At 37.6% G+C, this 26,497-nt stretch overlaps 1 protein-coding gene and 1 pseudogene across 1 annotated transcript; one reads left to right on the top strand and one right to left on the bottom strand.

The window, feature by feature from the left end:
- The first annotated feature begins 2,959 nt into the window (after window positions 1-2,959).
- Window positions 2,960-8,426, top strand: LOC147318727 (G2/M phase-specific E3 ubiquitin-protein ligase-like; annotated as a pseudogene).
- LOC147318726 (uncharacterized) lies at window positions 8,421-10,974 on the bottom strand. The gene is made up of 3 exons (XM_086310807.1): window positions 10,641-10,974; window positions 10,390-10,452; window positions 8,421-10,038 (listed from the first exon to the last, which is right to left on the bottom strand). Exons 1-3 carry the CDS (start codon window positions 10,740-10,742, stop codon window positions 8,926-8,928), a joined length of 1,278 nt encoding a protein of 425 aa, XP_086166933.1. The 5' UTR covers window positions 10,743-10,974; the 3' UTR covers window positions 8,421-8,925.
- Window positions 10,975-26,497: the final 15,523 nt, after the last annotated feature.

The raw sequence follows: 26,497 nt of genomic DNA, 5'->3' as shown, positions 1-26,497 counted from the left end.
GCTGCAGGAAATCCAGGACCTGTGATTCAGAGGAAGAGGGCAAATAAGAGAGAGGGAGAGAAATGATGTTTGCCAGCACATTGGCTCCTACCATCGTAGTCTTCAAAGTTATTAGGAAAGTCATCAAACTCTAAAGAAGTGTATACAATACATACAACCTGGACTGGAAATGTTCATAAACAGTAAAATACTTAAAGTTGTGCATCAGATATAATAATAATCATATTTTTTTAATTTAAAAATGTAGTAAATGAAAGATCTATAAAAGGTAACACATACTTTAGGTACATGCATAACACGCACATCTAATGCAAATGACACACCTTGTGCTGTTTTAGACTCTTCACAATTGAATGGCCCAAGAGTAATATATATTCATCAGCGTCATTTTTCACACCCACACGTTGAGTAATGAAAACAACCCATCCATGCACGTATATAGACACACTCACAGCTTTGATGTATATTTCCATTAATTTATCGGGCAGGGGTGTGGGATGCCGGGAAGGTCACGGGACGTCATGTTTTTAAACTGACAGTGTTTTTTAAGGTACTTGTCAGTCTGGGATGACTGAGCAGAAAAGCTGCTACCCTACATCCACACTGTGTGGAAGAGGGAGTGTAGGGAGGGGAATGGGCAGGCATACAAGTGAGAAAGCCAAGGGGAAACGTCAGTGGGATGATAGAGAGGAAAGAAATTGGAAGAAACTGTGGGCATGGATTGAGAGCAGGAGGAGAAGTGGGCTACAGAAAGCAATGTGAAGGGAGCAAAGATGGAGTGAAGGGTGGAGCACGTTTTTCCACGGAAGTGAAGAAAAAGTTTTAAAAAGACTGCATGCTTGGTAAAAACATAATGGCTAATAATAATGATAATAATGTGATATTACTTTGGATTCATCTCTCAAAGGCCTCTACTGTTAATAGAGCATTGAAAATGTATGTGCCCACTCACTGCAGAAGTGATTCCACTGCATCATCTGATCTGTGTGATAAATTCCAGGGTAAATTAATTGTAGCACTCAGCTTCTGCTGGAAATTTGATGTGTATTATCTGCTTAAATAAAGGAGAACATATTAAGATGTGACCACGCCTTGTATTTAGAAATTTGATGTTCATGAAAATGACAGAGTAAGTTGGTATGCTTATTCCAATTATTCATTCGATTCAAGTAAAGGTTAGGCCTCTTTGCTCTTTGAACAGATCTTTTTAAACTACATCCTTCTCCATGCTCCTGGACCTCCCATGGCTGCCTTTGCCTCCATTTGCATTCATTTTCATGATTGCTCCATGCCTGTCTCCTTTTCCCCACCTCTCCCTCCTATTACCTGCCTGTCCACTTGACTTTGCATCACTCTGCAGACAAAATTCACCACACTCGCCTCCTTTTCAAAACCACAGGCATGGTTGAGGGGAGCTGTAGTTGAAATCGTTCAAGTGTGCTCATTCGCGTTTTTTAAGGCTTGTCATTTCACAATTCTACCTTTTCCAACGCTGCTGTCGAATAGACGGGGATTAATAGGCATCACCTCAGTGCTCCTCAGAGTGGATTTTTGCCTTGCCTTTGAAATTATTAAAAGAAAATTCAATTTTCTGTGGAATACATGTATTTTAAAACATATTTTCTAACTGACAGGATATCTTATCTATGACATTTAAAAATCAAGGCAACTAAGGTTTTTTTTTCCTTTTTACTACACATGTGAGCTTGACACAAATGTTTTTGCTTTTCATCTACAACAACTTTTTTCTCCCCAGCGCAACTATGGGGCGCCTTTTGTAAACTGAAACATGCCGAAATTAACAGCAACATTTTTCCACATTTAGCTCTAAATCTTACAAAAACATGTTTTTTCGAGTCATTTTTTACAACATTTAGTATAATATTTGTAACTTTTCATTTTTAAAACAGGATTTTAAATGTTAAATCTAAATGCTAAATGTTAAATGTAAATATTATATTTAAATGTAAATGTTAAATGTTAAATGTAAATATTATATTTAAATGTAAATGTTAAATGTTAAATGTAAATATTATATATAAATCTAAATGTTAAATGTTAAATCTAAATGTTATATATAAATCTAAATGTTAAATGTTAAATCTAAATGTTATATATAAATCTAAATGTTAAATGTTAAATCTAAATATTATATATAAATCTAAATGTTAAATGTTAAATCTAAATGTTATATATAAATCTAAATGTTAAATGTTAAATCTAAATGTTATATATAAATCTAAATGTTAAATGTTAAATCTAAATGTTATATATAAATCTAAATGTTAAATGTTAAATCTAAATGTTATATATAAATCTAAATGTTAAATCTAAATGTTATATATAAATCTAAATGTTAAATGTTAAATCTAAATGTTACGGGAAACTAAATATTTAGCTAATATGCAAATTTATTGTACGGGTCAACGGAAATACCAAAATAAAAGCTTCAAGAAAACCTCCCGCGCTAAAGTGTGCCGGTCGCGGTCAGGTTCTGTGTTTGCGCTCCTCTTACGGTCACTTTTGACTGCCATGAGCTGCTTCGACTATTCCCTACCAGCATGTCCAGCGATTTAGCTGAAAACATTGGAAGAGCCGTTTTGTCGGCCATCCAACGATTCAGCGGTAATGCACCCTCGACCTCACAAACGCCGCAGCACTTGGTAAGTTTATTGTATAGCATTTTGGACGGGTTGATAGCAGTGTTAGCAAAACTAGCAAAGCTAAATTACTTAGCTAGTCCTCAATTATTTCATTTGGTAGGCAGCAGACAGCGATCGAACATCATACAACTCTATTTATTTATTTGGTAGGTAGGTAACAGTCGTTCTTGATGTAAATGTTTCCTTAGGAATCCAGCAATGCACCTGGACCAAGTAGACCTGCCGTCTCCACTGGGATACCATACTGCTCGGTAGGCCTTCTTACACATATCATTTAATTCATTTATCATGAAATTTCCCCTTGTGGGACTAATAAAGGTATGTTATCTCATCTTAGCTGACTGGTTTTGATATACAGTCAGGTTCATAAGTAGTTGGATACAGACACATTTTCTAATGTTGCTTCTGTACATTACCAGAATGAATTAAAAATGAAACTACTCCAATGCAGTTGAAGTGCAGACTTTAAGTTTTAATTCAGTGGGTTGGACTAAATGAATGCATAAAAATGTGAGAGGGAAAAATTAATTTGTAAACACAATCCTATCATTTCAGAGGCTCTAAAGTAATTAGACAAATTAAATAACTGAAAATAAAATGATAATTTCTATTACTTTATTCAAAACCCTTTGTTGGCAATGACAGCCTGAAGTCTTGAAGTCATGGACACCACCAGATGCTGGCATTCCTCCTTACTAAGGCTCTGCCAGGCCTTTACTGCATTGGCTTTCAGTTGCTGTTTGTTTGTGGGCCTTTCTGTCCTAAATTTAGTCTTCAACAACTGAAATGTATGCTCAATTGGGTTAAAATCCAGTGACTGACTTGGCCATTCAAGAATATTCTATTTCTTTACTTTATTAAAGTCATGGGGTGCTTGGACTGTATGTTTTGGGTCATCTTCCATCTTTATTATTAAATGCTTCCCAATCAATGTGACTACTTTTAGCTGGACTTAAGCAGACAAGTATGTCTCTGAACACATTCAGCTGCTTCAGTCCTGTGTCACATATTCAGTAAACACTACCAGTGCCACTGGCAGCCATGCACGCCCAAACCATCACACTGCCTCTGCCATGTTTTACAGATGATGTGGTATGCTTTGGATCATGAGTCGTTCCACCCTTCTCCATACTTTTTTCTTGCCATCATTCTGGTAGAGGTTGATCTTGGTTTTATCTGTCCAAAGAATGTTTTTCCAAAATTTAGCTGGCTTTTACTAGATGTTTTTTTTTTTTTTTTTTTTTTTTGTTAAGTCCATTCTAGCCTTTCTATTCTTGAGGCTTATGAGTGGCTTGCACCTTGCAGTGAACCCTCTGTATTAGGGCTGTTCGATATGACGATATGAAAACATCTATCATTTCATATTATACGCTATCATTTGTTCTGTGGTGTCGCAAAATAAATTTTACGTCAATATTTTTCATCGTTTTGATGGTCACTGTAGTGGCTGTATTAATTTCTTAATTTTCTTTTTTCTGTTATGTTCTCTTTGACCGCATGTTGTCTGTTCACAGTAAAATTTTCAAAATGCAAACACTACGTCTCAAATCAATTCCAGGCCTTTTATCTGCTTAATTGGTAATGACATCATCATTTTAATATGGATACCCTAAATTAAAGCTTAGTCTGCACATCATGTCCATGATATAATTTTGATTGGAATATGTTTCAGTAAACGGGCAACAAAATAAAACTTGTTAGGGTCCAAATACACACTGACCTAATTGCAGGCCTTTGCTACTCTAATACAATTAGAGGATGTAAACGACTAATGAAACCAAATGTTTCTAGCAGTTTTCTTTGGGGTGGCCAAGAAGTTGGCTCGATTTGTTCCACCACCTGCCTCTATATAATGGCAGGGATACAAAAACCTGCACAGGTAAACATTTTATATTGCAGTGCAGAAATATTTATTGTCTAAAAAGTGAGTCTGTTCCCTTAACATAATTTTATTAATTGTATTAATTAATATTGCAGTTTCAGCAGGTGTAAACAGTTTTTAGTGCAGCCATGTGCCTCTGTGTTACCAGTGATTTGGTGCAACTGTATTTGATTTTATGTAGAACATGCTTTCTTTTCCCTCAGGAGGAACCAGAAGAGCTGTCTGATAGTGACTTTGAAAGTCCAGTCTGCCGGAGAAGACGAGGTATGTGATGTGAATGAAAACCTAGTGAGGTTCTAAGCTCGATGACCAGTTAGATTTTGTTACTGCAGTGCGTAATAATTCCTGGGGGGTTTGTTTGATGAGAGCATCGTTAATTTGTCCGATTGGGGCGATCGTGGCTCAAGAGTTGGGAGTTTGCCTTGTAATCGGAAGGTTGCCGGTTCGAGCCCCGGCTCGGACAGTCTCGGTCATTGTGTCCTTGGGCAAGACACTTCACCTACCGCCTACTGGTGTTGGCCAGAAGGGCCGATGGCGCGATATGGCAGCCTCGCCTCTGTCAGTCTGCCCCAGGGCAGCTGTGGCTACAACTGTAGCTTGCCTTCACCAGTGTGTGAATGGGTGGATGACTGGGTGTGTAAAGCGCTTTGGGGTCCTTAGGGGGGACTAGTAAAAGTGCTATACAAATACAGGCCATTTACCATTTTAATGTTTACGAATTATCACAGGTGATTACAGCCAAGGAGGAATATGTGCCCAACTTTCACTTAAACTAATATAAGGATATATAAAGGCTGTTAACATTATGAAGCAAGTCATGCTGACCTTCTTTCCTTTGTTCAGTGCATCATGCGTTGTCTACAACACCAGGTGAAAGTGAGGCCAAGCATCAGGAAACAGAGAGCTGCATTCAAGAGAGTGAAAATGAGGGACAGGCAGAGGGACAGCAGATGTTTCCATATAATGTGGCAGAATTTGTGTAAGCTGTTGTCTAGGGGTTAAAGAAATCCTTCATTTTAGATGTTGTTTAGGATATTGTTTTGATGCAAGTTTCCAATTTGCATGTTTGGGGTTTTTTTGCTGAATGACTGCAACTTTAGGATTTACATTTAATTTTTTTTTTTTTTTAATGATGTAGTGTGAGAAATTCTTCAAGGCTGACATGTTTTATGATTTCTAATATCTCTTATCTACTTAGCCCTATTTTTCTGGAGGAAGATGAAGCTCTTGAAGAGGCAATTCAGCGTAGCCTCCTAGAAGAGTCTGATAGACAGAGTGAAGTTCATATTTCAAGGTAAGATTTGAAAGTAACCTTTGATAATTGAATATTTTATTTGCATCTTTACTTGCATCATTTTTTTGCAGTTACACAATTACAAAGGTAATTGCTCATTTCTGACTAATTTAATATGGACTATCACAACATAATTATATGTTGTAACTCTGTGCACTTGAGTCAAATGTACAGCAAATTTCCATTTTTCCCCAAGATCTGTTTGTCATTGTCCCTTTTTTATATAGGTCTTTTAAGAAGCTCAGCAAAGAAGAAATTGAAGGTCTTCTTAGAGCTCATAGTGAGAAAGTCATTACACCAGGAACAAGACAACTCCATATCAGTCGAGCCAATGTGTGGTCGACTGCTTTGCGTCAGTTCAAGAGACCCAAGTTTGCAGAAAGCTGTGAGATGCTTTATGTCACATTTGCAAGCGATGAACATGATACAGAGGAAGATGCTGCTGACCTTGGGGGGCCAAGGCGGGAGTTTTTCCGTTTACTGGTGAAGGCCATCTTTCAGGACAGTGGTGCTTTTGAAGGTAATAGGATTTCACAGTCAAACTAACTAACTTACTTACTTACTCAAGGCCTAAAGGCTTGTTGACGACACTCGTTTTTATAATGTTACAAACGCAACAACCACCTGATCTGAACATTGTTTGACAGAACATTAACAAGTTAATAAATGACTACAGATAATAAATCTGTTATGTTCTGTGTGTCTGAAACAGTAAAAAAAAAAAAAAAGTAATACATTTTTGTCTGTCAATCTCAAGATATCAGTTTGGGGTCTGTACAGAATATACTTTTTTGTGTGTTATTTTTCAGCTACACCAAATGGATGCACACTGAAATTTAACATCCTACACTTGCAAAATGGAGTATATCGAACCATTGGCAGGATGTTGTCCACGATAATAGTGCAAGGTGGAGAAGCACCTGCCTTTCTCTCTCCACATGTAGTAGACTACATTGTGTCAGGAGACATTCTTCAAGTACACCTAACACCGGATGATATAGGTGACCCTGAGTTAAGAGAGAATCTGAAAAAGGTGAATTGCAATATTATAACAAGAATATTGTAATATTTCCTATATTCACAAGTCTTCTGGTCTTCTTTTATAATATATAATAAATACACTTTTGGTTATTAGAGGCAATTCCATGTATTATATTTTCAATTTGTTTCCTTTTTGTTAAAAAAAAAAATATTGGTGAAATACAGCAAAATAAACCAAAACAAAAACGTTTCGAGTCCAATTAAAATGAACCATCTGCAGTATTTGTGTACACTGGTAAAAAACAAACATTTAAAGTGTTTTTCTTAAATATTTAGGTTGTAAATACAACAACTCAACATGATTTGGAGGAAGCAGTCAGCTGCTGCGACTCATGGCGATATCAAGTTGAAGGTCTTCCACTCACAGTCACCATGGCCAATAAAGATCTGTTTGTGAAAAATGCAGCTCTATACCTTGCAGTTCTGCAACGGTAAAGCTGTTTCGATCAACTAACTGATGGCTTGTCCTACTATGGAGTGAGAGTTATATTTTTTCTGTATCAATTGGTCATTATTTTATAATCATTTAGAGTGAGCTACTTTTTATATTTAAAACTGGAATTTAACCATTATTTAAACTTTTCTGTCTAGATTTTATCACTCCTGAGAGAGAACCCCAGTTTGCGTGTTCTGCTTGACCTATCGGGGGAGGACAAAGATCTGACAGCCAGTTTAATTGCTGGGGTTCTCAGGCCAAGCTATTCTGTCCTTGGGAGCAACAGAAGAGTTAGAGAGGAGCTGATGGTGGTCAAATTTCGGGAATTTCTCCAGTGTGTCGAAAGTAAGCAGAAATTCACATAATGTAGTCTGGCCATGAAACAATTCGGGACACTAAAGTAAAACTTTGTCTTTTTATGTCACATGCGCGCACACAAAACAGGAATAAAGATGTATGATAGCTTACAACTGACAAGCAAGGCAAAGACAGAACCTCTGTATTTTTTATAAAAACATTAGCCATCATTTAGTTGTTAGCTCAAGCTTAAACTATTTTAGTGTCCCCAGGTTAACGGTGGTTTTTCTTTGTTTTTAGATGAAGAGCTGAGAGACTCACTTGGAGAAAGGACTCTTACCAAGGATGAAGAGGCATTTGTGAAGGCTTTGAGGCCTGGTCACATCTTGGCTTTTGCCACCGGGAGCAGCAAGGTTCCAGCCATAGGTTTTCAACCAGCTCCTAAAATAACATTCATTCACGATGAAAGCAAACATCTCCCGATTGCACACACATGTGCAAATGAGCTTCAGCTTTTTGTGAATGAAACAACAATGGCTGATGATGATGCTTTTCATTACTGCTTCTTAGTAGCACTCATGAATGGAGCTTTATTCAGCACCATCTAAACATGTTCCAAAAAAAGTGAAATTAAAATGGTGGGTTTGTTAACTCTAATCCTGTTCATTAATTGTAGTTTCAAGTAACTTTGCTTCATACAAGATAGTTGAAATTAAATTCTGACTGCATTTAATGTTGAAATGTAATAATTTTCAAAGCTTCAATAGATTTATAAAAATGCTAACTCTGTATTTTCAACGACAAATCAATAAAGTCACTGGTGTAATACAATAATTTTATTAAGCTTTTCTTTTTTAAACAAGGACACTTCAAAACAGTTTATGCACAGAGTATACTAAACATGCTTTGTAGAACAAGCCAGGATTACTTAGACATCTAACAGCAACATTTATTAAGACTATTGCAACTTTACAATGATTAAAACAATACTGTAGATAATCTTGTGAATTGATTTAAAGACTGACTGTTCCGTGTTGATAATTTTCACTGTTATACTGTATTACAGTGTGAATTTGATCTTTACTTCAATCTGAATAACTGGTTTTACCCATAAACTAAAAGTGGTTGTAGCCTTCTGAATAGCCTATGAGTCACTGTCAGTCATTAACTCTGAGTCCTTATGTGGCAGGAGGCATCACTGCTAGAGGGGAGGGGCTTCTGCAGTAGTACAAAAACTGCATTTGCTGTACAGCATTTAAGAATATTAAGTGTCATCACTCTTTAGAACATCACTGGTATCCTGTGGTTGAGGTCACACATTTACAAGTTTGTTAAAAATATACTGCTGTGTTCGTTGAAACAATGTTTTACCATTATTGTTGTCTTCTTCAAAAGGGTGAATGCTTGTATATAGCTCTTGTAAATCACTGTCATTTAATGGGACAAACCTACTTTCAGAGTTTGACAAGGAGGGTATGGAGACCTCTGCTGTAGAAAGTTCTGGGTTGTGACGATGAGACACATGAGTTCCGCAGGCAAAAAGCTGGATGGGAGTTCTATTACCTTCAGTGGAAACAGAGTGATTGTTATATCCAGCTTTGAATTCCTTCAAAGTGCGGCTGATTCGTGGTAGAAACACATAATGAAGGCAAAATAGGTCTGTTGCATTTTCTAAGTCTAGGATACCAAGTGATTCCAATTCATAAAATATAGGTGCATAAATGCGGCTACAGTTGTTGTTGTTGTTGTGGTTGAAACGCTCAATCCTCTGGTTGTGCACAGAACTTCCCATTAAGACAGAGCTTTCACCCCTGCTTGCTCGCATGTCCTCCCAAATCTGAGCATTCTCTCCTCCGTGATCAGTCCTGATATGCAGGGGTCTGCCAAATTGTCCAACAGCTGCAGTAAAGAGGGCTTTCACAGTCTCAGCTCGATTATTGCTGGAGCACTGAAGAAACATCAACATCCTGCTGTATCCATCTATTGCACCATGAACAACAAACTTCCAACGAATCAGTTTGTGATTTCCATCTATGTGCCATATGAAATTTGGATGAGGCACAGAATATACTCGCCGAGCAACTGCAGTTCTTCTCCTGGATAGAACACCAGCCGAGTCCACCCTCCGCAGTGACTTTCTTACGCGCCATCTTTGAACCACTATGTTTTTGGAACGCAGATGACCCATCAGCATCACTTCTCCAACATTTGGATGTTCAGTTTTTATTTGGGACACTATCTGATCTAACTCATGGTCACTGATTACATTGAATTTTGACTCTGAGATATTATAGTCTTGCAGTAACTTATACAGAGTGGGCCTGGAGATGGAAAGGATAGATGCAGCTTCAGTAAAAGATGTTTTCAGGGAAAGAACATTTTCCAATTCCTCTTTGGAAATCTGAAGCCTTCCTTGGTAACCATCCTAGAACACGGCACAGAAAATCTCAATGAGCACAATTCTATAACAAAAGATGGGTAATTTGAGGCAATTGTACTGTGACAGATTAGCTAGAGTAATATTTTATTAATAGTTTTAAAATATGAAAGTGAGCAATCAAAAGACACTTCACAGCAAAAACAGTAATAAAATATGACGTAAAACTTGTGAATGTTGTTGGTGGTGATGTGACACTGCTAGTGATGGACCCCTAAGAAGATGAAATGTATGTAGAATCAGAATCATTACTTTGACAGGATTTAATTTAAGGTGACATATTACACCAAAGAAAAAACAAAAATTAGTCAGCTAAATGATATGTGTAAGAAGGCCTACCGAGCAGTATGGTATCCCAGTGGAGACGGCAGGTCTACTTGGTCCAGGTGCATTGCTGGATTCCTAAGGAAACATTTACATCAAGAACGACTGTTACCTACCTACCAAATAAATAAATAGAGTTGTATGATGTTCGATCTCTGTCTGCTGCCTACCAAATGAAATAATTGAGGACTAGCTAAGTAATTTAGCTTTGCTATTTTTGCTAACACTGCTATCAACCCGTCCAAAATGCTATACAATAAACTTACCAAGTGCTGCGGCGTTTGTGAGGTCGAGGGTGCATTACCGCTGAATCGTTGGATGGCCGACAAAACGGCTCTTCCAATGTTTTCAGCTAAATCGCTGGACATGCTGGTAGGGAATAGTCGAAGCAGCTCATGGCAGTCAAAAGTGACCGTAAGAGGAGCGCAAACACAGAACCTGACCGCGACCGGCACACTTTAGCGCGGGAGGTTTTCTTGAAGCTTTTATTTTGGTATTTCCGTTGACCCGTACAATAAATTTGCATATTAGCTAAATATTTAGTTTCCCGTAACATTTAGATTTAACATTTAACATTTAGATTTATATATAACATTTAGATTTAACATTTAGATTTATATATAACATTTAGATTTAACATTTAACATTTAGATTTATATATAACATTTAGATTTAACATTTAACATTTAGATTTATATATAATATTTAGATTTAACATTTAACATTTAGATTTATATATAATATTTAGATTTAACATTTAACATTTAGATTTATATATAACATTTAGATTTAACATTTAACATTTAGATTTATATATAACATTTAGATTTAACATTTAACATTTACATTTAAATATAATATTTACATTTAACATTTAACATTTACATTTAAATATAATATTTACATTTAACATTTAGCATTTAGATTTAACATTTAACATTTAGATTTAACATTTAGCATTTAGATTTAACATTTAAAATCCTGTTTTAAATATGAAAAGTTACAAATATTTTACTAAATGTTGTAAAAAATGACTCGAAAAAACATGTTTTTGTAAGATTTAGAGCTAAATGTGGAAAAATGTTGCTGTTAATTTCGGCATGTTTCAGTTTACAAACGGCGCCCCATACGCAACTGATGTAAAATAGAGCAGCAATCAGACAAGCTGAAAATCTAAATATCCATAACTATTTCCATATACTGCTAATGTTTCAGTAGAATACATGTTCTGCGATAGTCAGAATATGAAAACAGGGTGGGGGTGTCTATAAAAATTGCTTATATAATGTAGTTTAAAATGCAGATTCCAAAATTACTATAGATACTCATTTGCAGCAGTATCAGTATTAACAGCGCCGTCTTGGCCTCCTCCAGCTGTCACACAGGTAGAATCACAGCCTGTTGCCTCACCAGCAAATGAACACATGAACAAGAGTTCACTCAACACTGAGCGTTCAGTGTCAATTTGAGAGGTCAGTATTAATCATTTATCATATATCTCAGCCTGACTGGTGGACAAGTCAACATAAGCCTTTTAGCTATTAGCGGTAACCAGATAGCTATGTTAGCTGTCTGTTTAGCTATCGTTAGGGTAGTGACTAGCTATAGTTAATTTGATTCAATTCAACAACCATTTTGCTACTGGCATTCTTCTATTCTTTCATCTGTACTAATAAATTTCACTTGCTGACTCCAAATCTAAAAAACCTTTTCATCTAGCATGTCTCATTTTTTAGTTATGAAGTTTTAAGTATTGGATCATGTGACAGAAATGGCAATGTGTTTTATCATTTAAGAAAAAAGGTGTTCATGTTTGTCCCTGAATCCATCAATACATGCTTGACGGTGAGTTCAAAAGGAAAACTGAAGCCAGCTGAATCATCAGCATGGGAACCATTACTGTGGGTTCTCCAAAATTGTATTAGCAATGAAAGAACAGAGAATTATGCTGAACGTGTGGATAACATGCTAAAAGCAACATTTTATCAGGTAATAATTACAGTAATGTCACTGAGGAAGCACTTTTTACATTCTCATCTTGACTTTTTTTCCACCAAATCTTTGCGATGTCAGCGATGAACATTTAAAGATATTTCATCACGATATAAAAGTGACAGAAAACCAACTTAATTTTGTTGGTTCTTACAAAGAGAGATGGATGAGGAGCACAAGTGTAAAAGTACATTCCTCAAAAAATTGTTTTATTTTGAGCTAAATTGACAGAAATGTGCTTTAATCTATCTATGGCATCATCTTAGGTTTGTTTTCAGAATAAACATTTTAGTAGAAAACAGTTACAATTTCAGACATTGTGTTTATATATTATATTTATTTTCAAAAATGTCAAGACATCAGTGATATATAACTCAAACATATAGCTTAAACTGGATTCCATTATCTGAAATCAGTAAAGCAGTAGATAAAGAGCTCATATGTTCTCAGTAGCACACAAAAATTATGTTTTGAAGACCAGTGTTATAAAACAATAACGTTAAATTTGGAGATGGGCAGCAAATGTTATCAGTCTCGCCTCTCTAGAACGTTCATAGAAAGGGTCAGTTGAAGAGGATAACATAATTATTTGCTTCTCAAAAACCCCAGATTAAAGCTGTAAAAATTCTACCAATAGCTAGACAGAAACGGTGGCAACCTACTTTACTAACTCTATTTGCTCTGTTTGATCTTGACTGTGTTGTAGACCAGTCAAGATCAAACTCCTTGTAATGCCAGCCATAGTGTGCCCCAAACGCAATTTCATTGTTCTTGACAATGACAATAAATAAATAAATACTAAAATTCAGGCCCTCTAGTTTGGATCCCAAGTGAGAGTAACATAAATGGTAATCAAAATGTTAATGGCTCACACAGTGTCATAGTGTTATATACACAAACCTCCCCTAAAACCTAAATTGTGAATAAAACATAAAAGCACTTGCTCCATAATGCTCTTCTGCCCTTTATTCGATCCCCTCAGCTTCTCTCTTCCCCTCTTCTTTCTTGAATGCCAGATAACAACTTACGTTTCACTTCTTTACAGGTCTTAAATAGAGAAAAGGTTAATTTCTTCAGTGTGTATAGACCTCATTTCAACTGCCAGGGTTATGTCCCTGCCCCCATCGTTAAAGACAACATTTAAATTTTTTAAAACCTACACGTCCTAACCAATTTAAATCCAGCTGATCATTCTACAAAAGCACATGGTGCAATGAAAAATGCATTGCAACCAAGTTTTTAATGGTTGGGAGAAACAGATGCTGGATGAGCAGATGTGTAATGAGGAGAACTTACAAATTTGGGGTCTAAGAAAACTTCTGAGATTTTGTTAAAATTGTGTCAAGTAACATATCCAGGCTGTCTTTGTGAACTTGCAAAGCAGTGTGCTAATCATTTACCCTCCACTCAAAATTGCCTTTTCTTTGTGACAGATCATTTTCAGCTAGGCATTCTCTATCAGTTGTTTGTGGGGTCTCCACTCCTTCAGTTGAGTTAGTGCCTTTGAGACTTTTATCTGATGCCAGTATTGACAGTATTGCTCCATTAAACACCTTAAACACATCCAGTTAGGTTTTTAGGTAAGAATTGGGTGCTAAATTAACATAATGAATAATTACCACTGGTAACACTTGTCAAATTTGCTTTGACAACAAGGGTTTTGTCAATTAAATGTACAAATCGTTTATGGGACATTTGCTGTGTTTTGGCTGTAGTTGTAGACTCAAGTTATACACATATAAAATTAAGGATAGGGTGTATCTAAAAAAACCATCTGGTTTCAGAGTGCTTTAATTCCACAGTTGTTCATGAGAAATAATCAAAACATATTGTTAGAAAGAGGGGATTCGTGAGTTTCACGTGGTTGCCTCCAGACAAGTTTGTGACAGTTTGGGAAGAGTTAGACTATCATATGGACGTACACATTAAATTTTGCCAACTGTATTTATTTATTTTTACGTCATCATACAGCACTATATTCTATGTGCTGTGCAGTGTTTTATCCACCCTGAATCACCAATTAACCTAACAAAGGAAAACTGGATATTCGCAGTGAGAATCTGCCAATCATCTCTTTAAATTTCCAGAGAATGAATGAAAGAATCAGAAGAGCCAAGAGAGTGGGAGGAGAGGAAGCAGAAACTCATTCTCTTATTTTGAGACCGACGGAAACCTGTCTAACTTTTTGACTATTATAAATGGAATCAAATATAAAGGTGGTGTAATTGATGTTATTTCTTTTCCTGCTTAACGCATCTTTGCATTAGAAATGTTTCTAAATCCAATAGTAAAATGGTCAAATAGTTGCATGTGTTTAAACTTGAACTTAAACGTGAAATGCATTCAATTACTGTTTATGTCTGGCAGTGTGCCATATTCCATACATTTGTCTGCATGTGGAAGTTATTGAACATGTAGTGTAGTATCCTGTATGCTCACTAATTTTACATGTAACTGCATGTGCCTGGCTAGTTCTGGCTAGTTGTAGTTGACCACGAAATAATAAAGAGAAATTTCCTCGAGGCCATCAGATTCGGTTTTCTAGGGCTTGCCATAATACTACATGTTGCTCTGTTTTCTATAGGCATTGTCATTCTCATAGTCTTTCAGTCCCTTTGTATCACACACTTGTGCATACACAGGTATACTCACTTACCTATGTATCTCACTTTCCTTTTCTCACTCCTTATCTCTGGCTTTCTAGCAAATATACAACAAGCAGAAAAGTCTGCAGGACATACAAACATATGCGCACAGTGCCTTCACCCAGTCACCCTTACTGCCGCATCTGCACCGCAAACAAGCGTATGGTTGTTATCGCTCTTCGCCATGCTCGCTGAGGGAAGTTTAAGCTGATTCGGTGACAACCCAAACTGAGCCACCCCGGCATTTCCTTACAGCGAGGGCTCTAATCTGCTAGACTCGGGGAGAAACAGAGTGGTCTGCTCTCTAATTCAACAGAGAAGCAAGGCTTGAAACAGCACAATTAAAAAGATACTGCTGTGTTTACACTCGCCGCCCTGTGTAACTGCTGAATGGGGGACATAAACAGCTTAGCTGCAGCCAGTGTAAGTGGCCTGCGCGGGCCTCCTCCTGCTGAATACGAGGAAGAGCTAGTGTATTCTGTCACACCGCATTTGACAGGAATTTGAAATCTGCTGTATTATGCACTGCCCACAATAAACCTTGTGTTGTTTGAAAAGCCGGCATTAGACAGCAGAAAACTGGCATCACAGAAGGGAAATAATTTGATCTTGTCTAATCTGGCTGAGGGGGAAAAATATTGTAATCCCTTCCATGCTCTGTGATTGCATGTGATGTGCATGTGCCTGCTGTCTGTTTGTGCAAGTTTGTGTAGCTTTACTGATGTGGTGCTGTGCATACGCATTTGTTTTCATCCAACACAGAGGTTTTTGAGCACGTAATTCTTTTATTTGGTCCTTTGTGTGAAATTGTTGATATTGCCTTTTCTGTTGATGTTCCCATAGGTTTTTCTCACATAGCAAATAATAACAGGAGAGTGATTTGGAGCTGGAAATCCATCGCGCACACATACACACTCACGTATTTCTGCTCAGTCCACAAGGGGCCCATTGGAGCTCCATTGTAAATGCTTCTGTTTTTTGAGGAGTGCAGATGTAAATCCTCACATTCTCTGTGATATGTCTTTGGCATCCTGTTGTCTCTATCTTTGATCACCTATCTTGTGGGAAATGATGAGTGCTGAGAGCCAGAAATCTCAAACAACAGACACATTCGGCCACTTGAATTTATACCCATCCAGAAACAAAGGACCTGCGTCGGGGCGATTGTTCACCCCCCCCCCCAAAAAAAAAAAAAAAAACCAACTCAGGGAAGGCTTTGAAAAATCCCCAAAAAACAAAAACTTGTGTTTCATGCAAGCCTGTCCCATCTTTCGCCACCATTGTTGTTCTTCTTTGATAACAGGCTTGAACAAAACCCCACGCTAATCTCACATGCTCTCATTCATTACAATCCTGGATCATAAAAATGGACATTTTTGCATTGTTATTCGACTGAACTCGTGCTTTTCTCGTGCCAGAAAATTTGGTGTTCATTCTTTGCTGTTTGCTGTATGGTTATCACTGCACAGTAGGTAATAGGTGTTGTGAGAAAGGGGCCTTTTCTCACTTTGTCCTTGGAGGGATCAGTAAAATGATCTGTAGGACGCACTCACCCAGGGAGCGGAGACAATGAACAGAGTAGATTGTCTTGTGTACAACGATAAACTAAGAGGCTCATTATTATCTGCAGAGTGATAAACCACATGGATAGTTCAGATATAATGCTTATACATCTGCAGTGCGGTTTGGTCTCATCCTTCAGTCGGAACATATTCCGGTGGATTAAACATGAACTTTTCTTCTGAAATAACTATAATAATTTTCATTGTATGCACATAACAAGCAGAAAAAGGACTTTTAATATAGCTTTACAACATTTTTGTCTTTTATTCCTTTTAAGGTAAAAGTAAAAAAATATCCCACCCCTATGACTTGTGCTTGATTTTTGTCTTCCTTTTACCCTATGGGGCCTACAATGTTTTATTTTAACACCTATAATGGTGTTTCACTTATTAAAACTTTGCCTATTTTTTAAAAAATACCACAAATAATGGGCACACATTCTTTCAGGCACACAGAAAAATCCCCCAAACAATAAAACATATTTCCTCTCGTCTTGTTAATCCTACATTTTTTGGAAACACTCCAACTGATCTGAAGAGTTGTGTGACTTATTTACCTGTTCAGCCTCTCTGTGTACAGCGTTGTCAACAAGATGTTAGCACTCAAAGGGGAAAATAACTGCAAATATAAACATGCTGAGGTACATCTTGAGCTGGAACAAACCTGCTTTTCTGACAGCTTGACAGTCACCTGAGGGTGAAACAGATTCTGAAATCACTGTCCAACCCAACACACATTGTCTTGCTTTGTCTAACTTATACACACACACTCACACAAACACACACACACAGCTGTCCGCACAGGGGCCAAGCCGGAAAAGAGGCCATCTCTGGCTGGGCAGCTGTACGGTCAAGCAGAAATATCTAGATGTTTCCCCTCCAGCAAACTGCTAGTATCACTGGTGACAGATAGACAGTCTGACAGGCAGTTTCTTTCTCTCTCTGTGCCTCATACACACACAGAAACATGCACAAATAAAGCACGGTGATTGACAGAGAGATGGTCAAACTGACAGACAAAGAGGCAGATTCTATAGATTGAATGTCGGATGGGAGATGGACACGAAGACACAGATTTCCTTGAGACACACACATGCACATGCACAAACAGGGAAACACAAGAATTAAGCTTCCTCCTACTTTTTATCCTTTAAGGCACAGACTTCAATATAAAAATCTGGGTGCTATTAAACCAGTTTGCATATACATTTGTCAAATGGTTTGGATATTCCAAAAAATAATAGTAGATGTTAAAAAGTTTACGCTACAATTATGGCACTTTGACCAGCTTGGACACCTAATGCCAGGTTTTAATTCAGATTGTCCAACTTCCAATTATGTAATTCTATTTTCAAACCACAGAGGTCACTGTTGCTTTATATACTACTTAGATTTGATAGGGTCAATGTAAACCTCTTCCCATCCCATTAGAGGTATCTGAGGTATTTTAGGTTTCAAATTCACTCTGGAAAGAGACTGAATTGCAAGGTGGCATTAGTACACAAAGCCTAACTTTAAACTAAACCCAACCACTTTATACTGACTTTGTGTGGTTCAACCTACTACTAGGAATACTGCTGTTTTCCAGGAATACCAATCAAAAAGAAAAATATAAGTTTTAACATTAATTTTCTTTTGCAGCTAAATGCAAGAAGTCCAAATTACAAAAACTGCAAAACAGCAGGCAAAGCAAATAGATTTAATAAAAATATTACAGTAGCAGCTACTTTAGCAAATGGCGAGTAGCTTACACTCAGTAAAGACTGCTGAAGCCCTTGCAATTAACTATTATCAGATCATGTGTACAAAAAATGCATAAGCTGCTTTAATGATATCAAATAAAAGGGACCATGGTATTATAAAATATTTTCCTATCTAGCTGACAAATATAACATGCTCACAAATATGTTTTTTACTGTAAGTTTTTTTTTTTTTTTTGCTACTGCTTAGCTGAACAAAAAGAAAAAAAGAGCTGATCCAGTGAGATCAAACACAACCTTTGAAAGACATAAACACAAAACCACTTCCCAGTATGCTTTGCTTAGACTGAAGCAATGGGACACACAAGTGTGTGTGTGTGTGTCTGTGTGCGAGGCCTCCATAACTCAGACATGCTGTTTAAAAGTATACAAAGTGTGCAAGTGTCCATGGGACATGCTAAGCAAGTTCAACACACCTCTATACACGCTGACAACCATGCCCACATTTAACACATGAACTGCTAGTGCCAAATGTTCAGGCTCTGCTGGCTTGTTCTGGGGGTTTGCGCCCACATGGGCGCACACACACACACACACACACACATACAAGTGTACACACACAGTGTCTCATGGAGAAACTCACTAGAGACTCTGTGGCTTGGCATTCGGCCTATCAACATTCTATTTCCTTTCTGCCCCTTTATCCTGAAGTCTCATTTCCATCGCCTGACAAACACAAAGGCAGTATCCTCCCTGCCCAGTGAATCTGTTTATATAAATAAATAAATCTCCAGTCTGCTGTACATCAATTAATTATCTGTTTCACTGAGTGGCAGACTGTCTCTACCTTACTTTATGTCTGCACGTTTCCTTGCTCATGCACAGACCCATAGAACACACACAGACACACACAGAAACAGTGTCATAGAAAGGGAGGAAAGCAAAAGAGATGGCAGACTGCCACAGTGGCTTTCATTGTGAACTTGTTTAGTCAAAATAACGAGTCGGAGGATTATAAAAGTCTGTAATTAGAAGTTGCAGAGCAGTTGTGCAAAGGAGTGAGTGACTGCATGGCACACTCCTGACTTACCTTGTTAAAAATCCTTAGGGTTAGTTGGCATGTCATTCAGGCTGCAATGCCTTACACCTAGCAGGGGAGTTTTAAGTCATTTTGGCATGTAATTATCAAAGGAACACTTTGTGATAGATGGCAGAGTCTGCGACAGAGAGATCAAGGGAGCAGGAGGAAAAGTAAGCTTGAGACACCTAGTCTGAACCTCATCACAATTAGAGGATTTCTCTGACTTTGATCCAAAGGAAAAGGGTTTTCTTAGCCTTTCCGAAATGATATATTCTAACTGTAACTTGGACACATATGCGCACCTGTCAAATAAACAATTCTAATGAGATGTCAAAGGAAAAACTGAACGCTAACCTTTGGTGATGACAAATGATGGCGTGCTTATGTCAGTGTGCACGGAAAAGGCACAAATAAAGCTTGTAATAGCAGTAATCCTTTACTATGCCGCAATGAGTTATTTACCCAAAGTGTAAAGTTGAGCAATTCCAACAAGTGCTACATGTAAAAATCATATTTTCAGCATGTGTTTACTCAAAATTCATGATTTCTAAAATTCCATGATTTCTTACTGAGAAGGTTGAAAACTTTAGAGCGAAAGTAAAGTTCATTTGTGTCTCTTTGATAAATGTAGTTCTAGAAGATCAGTGACATAGATTTGCCTGTCAATTAAGTCAGTTTAAGGAATAAAGTTCCAACTTTTTGAAAAGACATTATCTGTCTCATAAGTGCCAAGAAACTACTCACTTTTGTGTAGCTCTTAAATACAGTTTTGGCTCCAGATAAATCACGATAACATAGTAAAATAAAACAGTTTGAACACATGACAAGATTTCACAATAATCTTTCAGAGAAAGTTTTTTTCACAGTCAAAGAAATTCTAAATCTTTAGCCCTTGTTTCTACTACAAGTGAATCACTGCATTTCTGCATGTAACACACTTTTGAGCCATCTGTAAATTGCAGCTACCAAAAATACGGGATACATTCTCCCTGACTGCGCATTGCACTGATATTATAAAACCCACACTTTAGTTGATTGTCAATCAGACATATACAGAAAGTCTGCTTTATTCCTGTTAGACTCTTCAATCCAAGTTACAGTTCCAGCTGACAGCCTTTTTCAGAGTGTTGTTTTGTGTTTTTGAGCTCTTTGTCGTCTATAACAGCAGCTTGGCAGATGGTCTGTTTTGGACTAATTTTTACTTGTCACGAATTTCTCTCTTCTATTGAAGCACAGCATGTTTCATGAGCTAGTTTAAGTAATGCTATTAATACTAAAAACACAAAAAACTAGCATAGAAGCTAGGGTGCTGTTCTGGCATTACAGTAATATTGTTTCCAAGAATACGTGATATCTTATGTGCTGTCAAATCAAATGCTCTTCAGTAAAAATTTCCATCAAATTTGAAGTTGGTGTCTTTTCAAGCATAACCATGATCAAGGCAAATCACTAGCAATGAACTGATATAGCAATGTTAGTTTTCAATGCTTTAGTCACCCTTCTTTTACAAGCAACAATATTTCAACACTGTTGGTTCCCTGCACACATATTTCAACTCAATCAGCATCTCTGCATTGTTATATGCCCCTTACTTCCTGTTGTGGTGCTATCATTGAATTGCTGCCATGCAGAGGAAAGGGCATAATGATTCAACTCAGAGATGCCAGCCAAATCTGTTCTGTACATATGCATGGCATTCCTGTTTAGAGGATGAGTAAATATAGGACAGAGGTTAGTGCAAACACAGACCCTGTGCAACCTTTTGCTCTGATCTGCAACATTTTCACTGAGCGAGCGAGAGCGTTGACAATTCAGTTCAGTTAATACAAATCAGCCTGGGTTGTAATATGTTGCTCCACAAGAGCCCATAACTGGAACTTGTACAGCCAAATATTTTTACCTTTACCTTATAATGTAAACAGAGATTGCTTCCTTTATGAATTGGCTCCATATAAATAAAATGTATTTTAAGAGAATTCCTTCAGTGCAGTTTCCTTTCCTTTCCCTTCCTTTCCTGTTTTATCCTCAAACAGATAAATCCTCAAATTCTGTTTAGAGGAAATAGCCATTTAATGTCAGGATTTATTTAGAATTAAATACAACAAAGACTTTTCTGGGAACATCCCTTTAACAATGCAGGAGAAATGCCAAGCCACACAGAAATACAATACATTACGTTCTCTGAAAGCGATGTGCCAAGGGACAAACACTTACTACTTTTTTCTTCATCCAAGTCATATTTATTTTATTAGGTGTATTCTCCATAGGCTTCATGGTGGAAGGATAGCCATGCACTCAGACACTCACTCACATGCACACACATACACAGACGCACACAACAAGACCCCAGATCTCCACTGGTGCATGTAGTGATTCTATTTTTTTCCTTTTGGAGTTTTTCTTTCTTTCTTCCAAGCAGGGAAGATAACAACCACCAGTAGCCAGACATAATTAGTATTGGAGAGGACACAAAGAGGAGCTCCTAATGACTACAAACATCTAGGTGGTTGACTTTTGTGTATGTAATTGAAAGGGGTTAAAAATCAATAGTATTCAATGAAAACTAATTGCAAGAGGAGAGAGTGGCGAGCTATGAGGCGTCTATTAGGACAGGCAGCAGCACACCACTGTGATTCGTCAGTTGGTTAGAAAAGCGCTCTGAGCAAAAATTGGGGTGAAACTGTGCGTAAAAAATGGCTGAATAAAATACACATAATTCTTCTATTATTTAGTAACTTTCAGGCGACGTGGAGTGATGGGAAGCAGATGGAAAAATAATGTGAAGCAAAAGTCATTGTATCTGAATTTCTGCAGTTAGTGCTGAAAAAGAAGTGATGTCGAACAGGAAATTATTTAAACTTGAACTCTGTTTTTAAAATAAAAAGTAGGAGGCATTGCTATTATAGGAATGTCAGCTAAAGGTGATTTTAAAAATCGTTATCCTGCAGTAAGAGATTTGCATCATCAGATTAGAAGCCTTTTTGTTTAGTTCATTAGTAAAACAAACAGACTGGAGAAGAACCCTTTACATCCATTGCATCCTTTGCACATTCTTTGTATGCATGCGCAAACTTCTTGTAGTGTTTTTGAAAGTGAGCGTGTTAAAATTATATAGAATTACACACCAACAAAGTGTTGGAAAACTCTTCCGACCTACAAACCTACAAATCCTGCAGAATATCAGACATTTACTGAAGTGATTATTCCTATGCAGACTGAATAAACAGGATATCGATGTAGTCACAGTCAAACACTCGGGCCATCAGGAGGATAGATACTAGCTACAGACATCTGCCAAGTTCACAGGGCTGCGTGTTTACACTATGACTGAGTTTAAAGTCTGGAGTAACAAAGGGCTACCACTGGCAAGCAAATTAATGCACTCCTAATCATGGAAATCTGCCATTTTTCTTTCATGCGTGTGTTTACATCAGTAATTGTATTCTTATTAGGTGTTAAATTATGACAAACAAAACTATATTGGCTAATTGTATTCATTTTTTTCAGAGACTCCATATTTTCATTACTTGGTATCCTGGCTCTGTTACACTTCAAACATCACCTGTGGACCTGTACACACATACGGATACATGCAGAGATTATAGGGAGGCCACTGCACAAGAACCATGGCCAGCTCACACTGACCCACTAACATGCACACACAAAATGTCAGTTGGCCATGGTTGTTGGCAGTGGCGTTGCCATAATCTCTCTCTAATTATATACACAGCCAGGCTTACTGTTTTAATGCAGAGACCTGAGAAAATACAACCTGCTAATCTTATTTGCACATAGCGGCAATAACCTGCTGGGAGAGGAGAGGAGAGGAATGGCGATGATTGATTACTGAGTTTATGTCATTATAGTCGGATTGGAACAGTAACGATTAAACCATGAATTTTGGAATTTAAACTGTATATGTATATTTTCTAATTATTTCCCATCTTTTCTTGTTAACCTTTTGAACAGCAATTTGGCATTTCGGAGGATCTTACAAGATCATAAATTCTGCAGCACTTTGTCAATATGTTATGTTTTTATTTCTATTTCAACATAGTTTAGTTATAAACACTAGAGGGCTACATACAACATCAAATCTAGCATAAGAGAAAGGGGAACAGGTCTTAGGTGACAGGCTTCAAGATGGACATTTATATATATATTTTTTGATCTCATATCTCCATACATCTCTCCCTTTAATCTGAAACACTGTAAATATAAAATATCTGCACAGTTTTCTCTATACTTTCATCTTAAATGCTATCAACTGTTTTGACCCTTGTTCCTAAGACTTGATTTCTGTTTGACTGCAAGTGTGCATTAGTATGCACGCAGTACAAAAACACTGTTGATGTCCACTAATTAAGTTGCATGTTACTGGTTAAAAGTAAGTAAAGTAAATTTCTCCTGCCCATGTCAGACATAAAATATGACTGAGTATCTCTTCTTTATTTACAAAAAAACTTGTCCTTGCCTCTTTACCTAAATTCTGTAAGGTACGCTAATTACTTTTAACAATATTATGAATTAAAGTGAACTTAACTGCACTCTGTCTGCTATTGGTAGCTTAGCAATGCACAGCTAAAGTACCAGAGTACTTGTAATTCCTTTCTTTCCAGTCCTAGTTAAGTATAGTGTCAATGACAATATTTCCATTTCGACCGTTCTATATGGAGAATGGATGAGTCTTTGTTTCCACTTGAATGCTTTGTGATAGAATATATTCCTTCTCCAAAGGAGGTGCATTACAGACAGGGTGTCTCTCTGTCTCTCTCTCACACACACACACACACACACACACACACACACACACACACACACACACACACACACACACACACACACACACACACACACACACACACTATGTAAATAATGCATGTGTCTTAAAGGGTTTCACCCCACCACAGCTGGCCCACTTCAATTAGAATGCTTTGCACTCATCTCCCCCTCCTCCTGTCTTATGTGTCCTTTCCTCTGCGTTCCTTGCTCATTCCAGTATATTTGTTTTTCTTCAGTTTGTACAGTATAATTGATTTTCTCTATATGAGTTCTCCATTGTACAGTATCTGTTTTAATTCTATGTTGTGGGGGTCATACATGTAATAATATTTACAGTTGAGAGCATTGTTACAGTAACATTAATTTTCTAATGTTATAAAGTGTTATAAATGATGTTAATGACCTGACCGAAGCACGTGCCTGACCGTGCTGGTATGTGTTTCACTCAAGTTCATTAGTCCTATGTACCTTAGAAGTAAAACAATATTTAAAATTAAATTACTTTCTTCCTTGATCTATTTCTGCTTCTCTTTTTTGCCAGAGCTCCTAAATTTAGCAGCAGCCTTGTGTGATCCTTGTTACTCAGTCACACCACCCTCCTCTTTGACTGTCCCCCTTCCTCCGTCTTTACTTTCACTTATCATACGTGGAGACCTTGGCCTGGTCTAGATTCTTCCAAACACATCTAATTACGCCAATGCCAAGCATTTCCCATCCATCACATAATCTTTCAGAGACAAGGTATTAGCGCTCCCCGTCCCGTCAGCCAATTACTTTCTGCCTTCTGCTTGAGTCACCTGCATTGCAAATGTGACCTTTACTTAGAGGGCTGATTGCATGTTTCCTTGAGTGTGTAAGAGAACGCAGGCTTTTGAAGTGTGTGTGTGTATGATCTTTGAAAAAATGTGTTAAGAGAATGAAATTGTACTAGTGCATGTGTGTGCATATGCATGCATATGTTAATACATAATAGCCAGCATAGGCTGCAATTGCATGACTTCAGGTGTATTAAGGTGAGTGTAATGTGCAATGTGCATCATGTTTGCATGTTTGTGCAGGTCTGAAAGGTACAGCTACTTTGTATAGCCGTCTGTTTGCATGTGTGTACCCTGATGCGTTTATGTGTGTGTGCGTTTGTGCGTATGTGTGTGTGTGTGTGTGTGGGAGTGAGTGGGCTGGGGCAGTGAGCAGACCCTCTCAGACACCCTTCTGACCCCCTTCACCCGCCCTCATGTGATGGGCTGTCGTGAATGTTAATGTTCTGTGATGGCTGTGGAGCAAATAAGTGTTTCTGACACAGTACAGGCTCCCATTACAGGACCAGGCCAAATGGGCTCGCCAGTGCCTTAATGAGCAGACAGATCAGTCAGCCGCAGCCGCTGTACCAGTCCAACACACTGCTTATGCAGGGACGGACCTCAACACCCTTGACCAGACCCAAGGAAAAACTGACTTTAGCTTCTGCCATCTGAAAACCTCCTCAGTTCAGTGTGTTTCTTTAAAACTGCTCACTTAGAGGCCAGAAAAAGTTCTCTGACTCGAGACGAGTTTGAGATGATAAAGGCCTACTTTGTGGAAACAAATACCAGCATTCACTGATAAGTATACTTCTTATTAGTCAATAGCCCATATTGTAAGAAGTGTACTCATCACTGCTTGGGAGTTGGAGTTGAGAGAACTGCTGCTTTGCTGCTACCTTTATGGGAGCTGTGGCTCAACAAATAAATTCAATTTTGGGATTTAGAAAACACTCCTAGATAATCTGATCCATCTCTAGTTTTGCGCTAATTGCTCTATCTAATTTTGCTCTATTTAAATAACTAATGTTTGGATTGGTTGTTCAAAAAGTTTACAGCTGATGTGTACAATCAGGTACACTCCATGTGTTGTACACATTAAAACAGTCACAAAGATCCAAAGATTCCCAGTACTTCTGTGTCCTATAACAGACACAAAATTCTTACTGAACCAGTCTTCCACTTACTTTCTGTCACAAATGTTATTTACAGATTTTATGTCATCTGTATTCCTTTAAAAATATTTATGTATATTAATCTTCAAAGGTTATCCATGCATTTTGGTACGGAGGAAATTTTGATGTCAGTAGTGTCAAATTTATAGAACAGGGTACAAAAACAGAAATTGGGAATACTTGCAAAATATTCCACTGAAAGGAAAACTAGGACTCTTGTCCATTGTGAAGTCCCAGTTAGCTGGGCAGCCTATGGACACAGTCACAACCAGTCCACTGCAGTTACAAGCTTGTGAACAAAGACACTGTCTCTCTCTTCTCCCTCTGGGTTGTCAGGAGAAAGTACATCTTGTAAGTTGAGTCAAACAGTTATTTCAGAGGAAGGTGGA

Source organism: Aulonocara sp. 'chitande type north' Nkhata Bay, linkage group LG11, assembly GCF_057382095.1.
Source record: "Aulonocara sp. 'chitande type north' Nkhata Bay isolate Kocher_YH1m ecotype deep benthic linkage group LG11, A_spYH_male_GT1.1, whole genome shotgun sequence".
Lineage (NCBI taxonomy): Eukaryota > Metazoa > Chordata > Actinopteri > Cichliformes > Cichlidae > Aulonocara > Aulonocara sp. 'chitande type north' Nkhata Bay.
The sequence above is the reverse complement of the archived record's forward strand: the minus strand, read 5'-3'. Positions and strand labels throughout refer to the sequence as shown.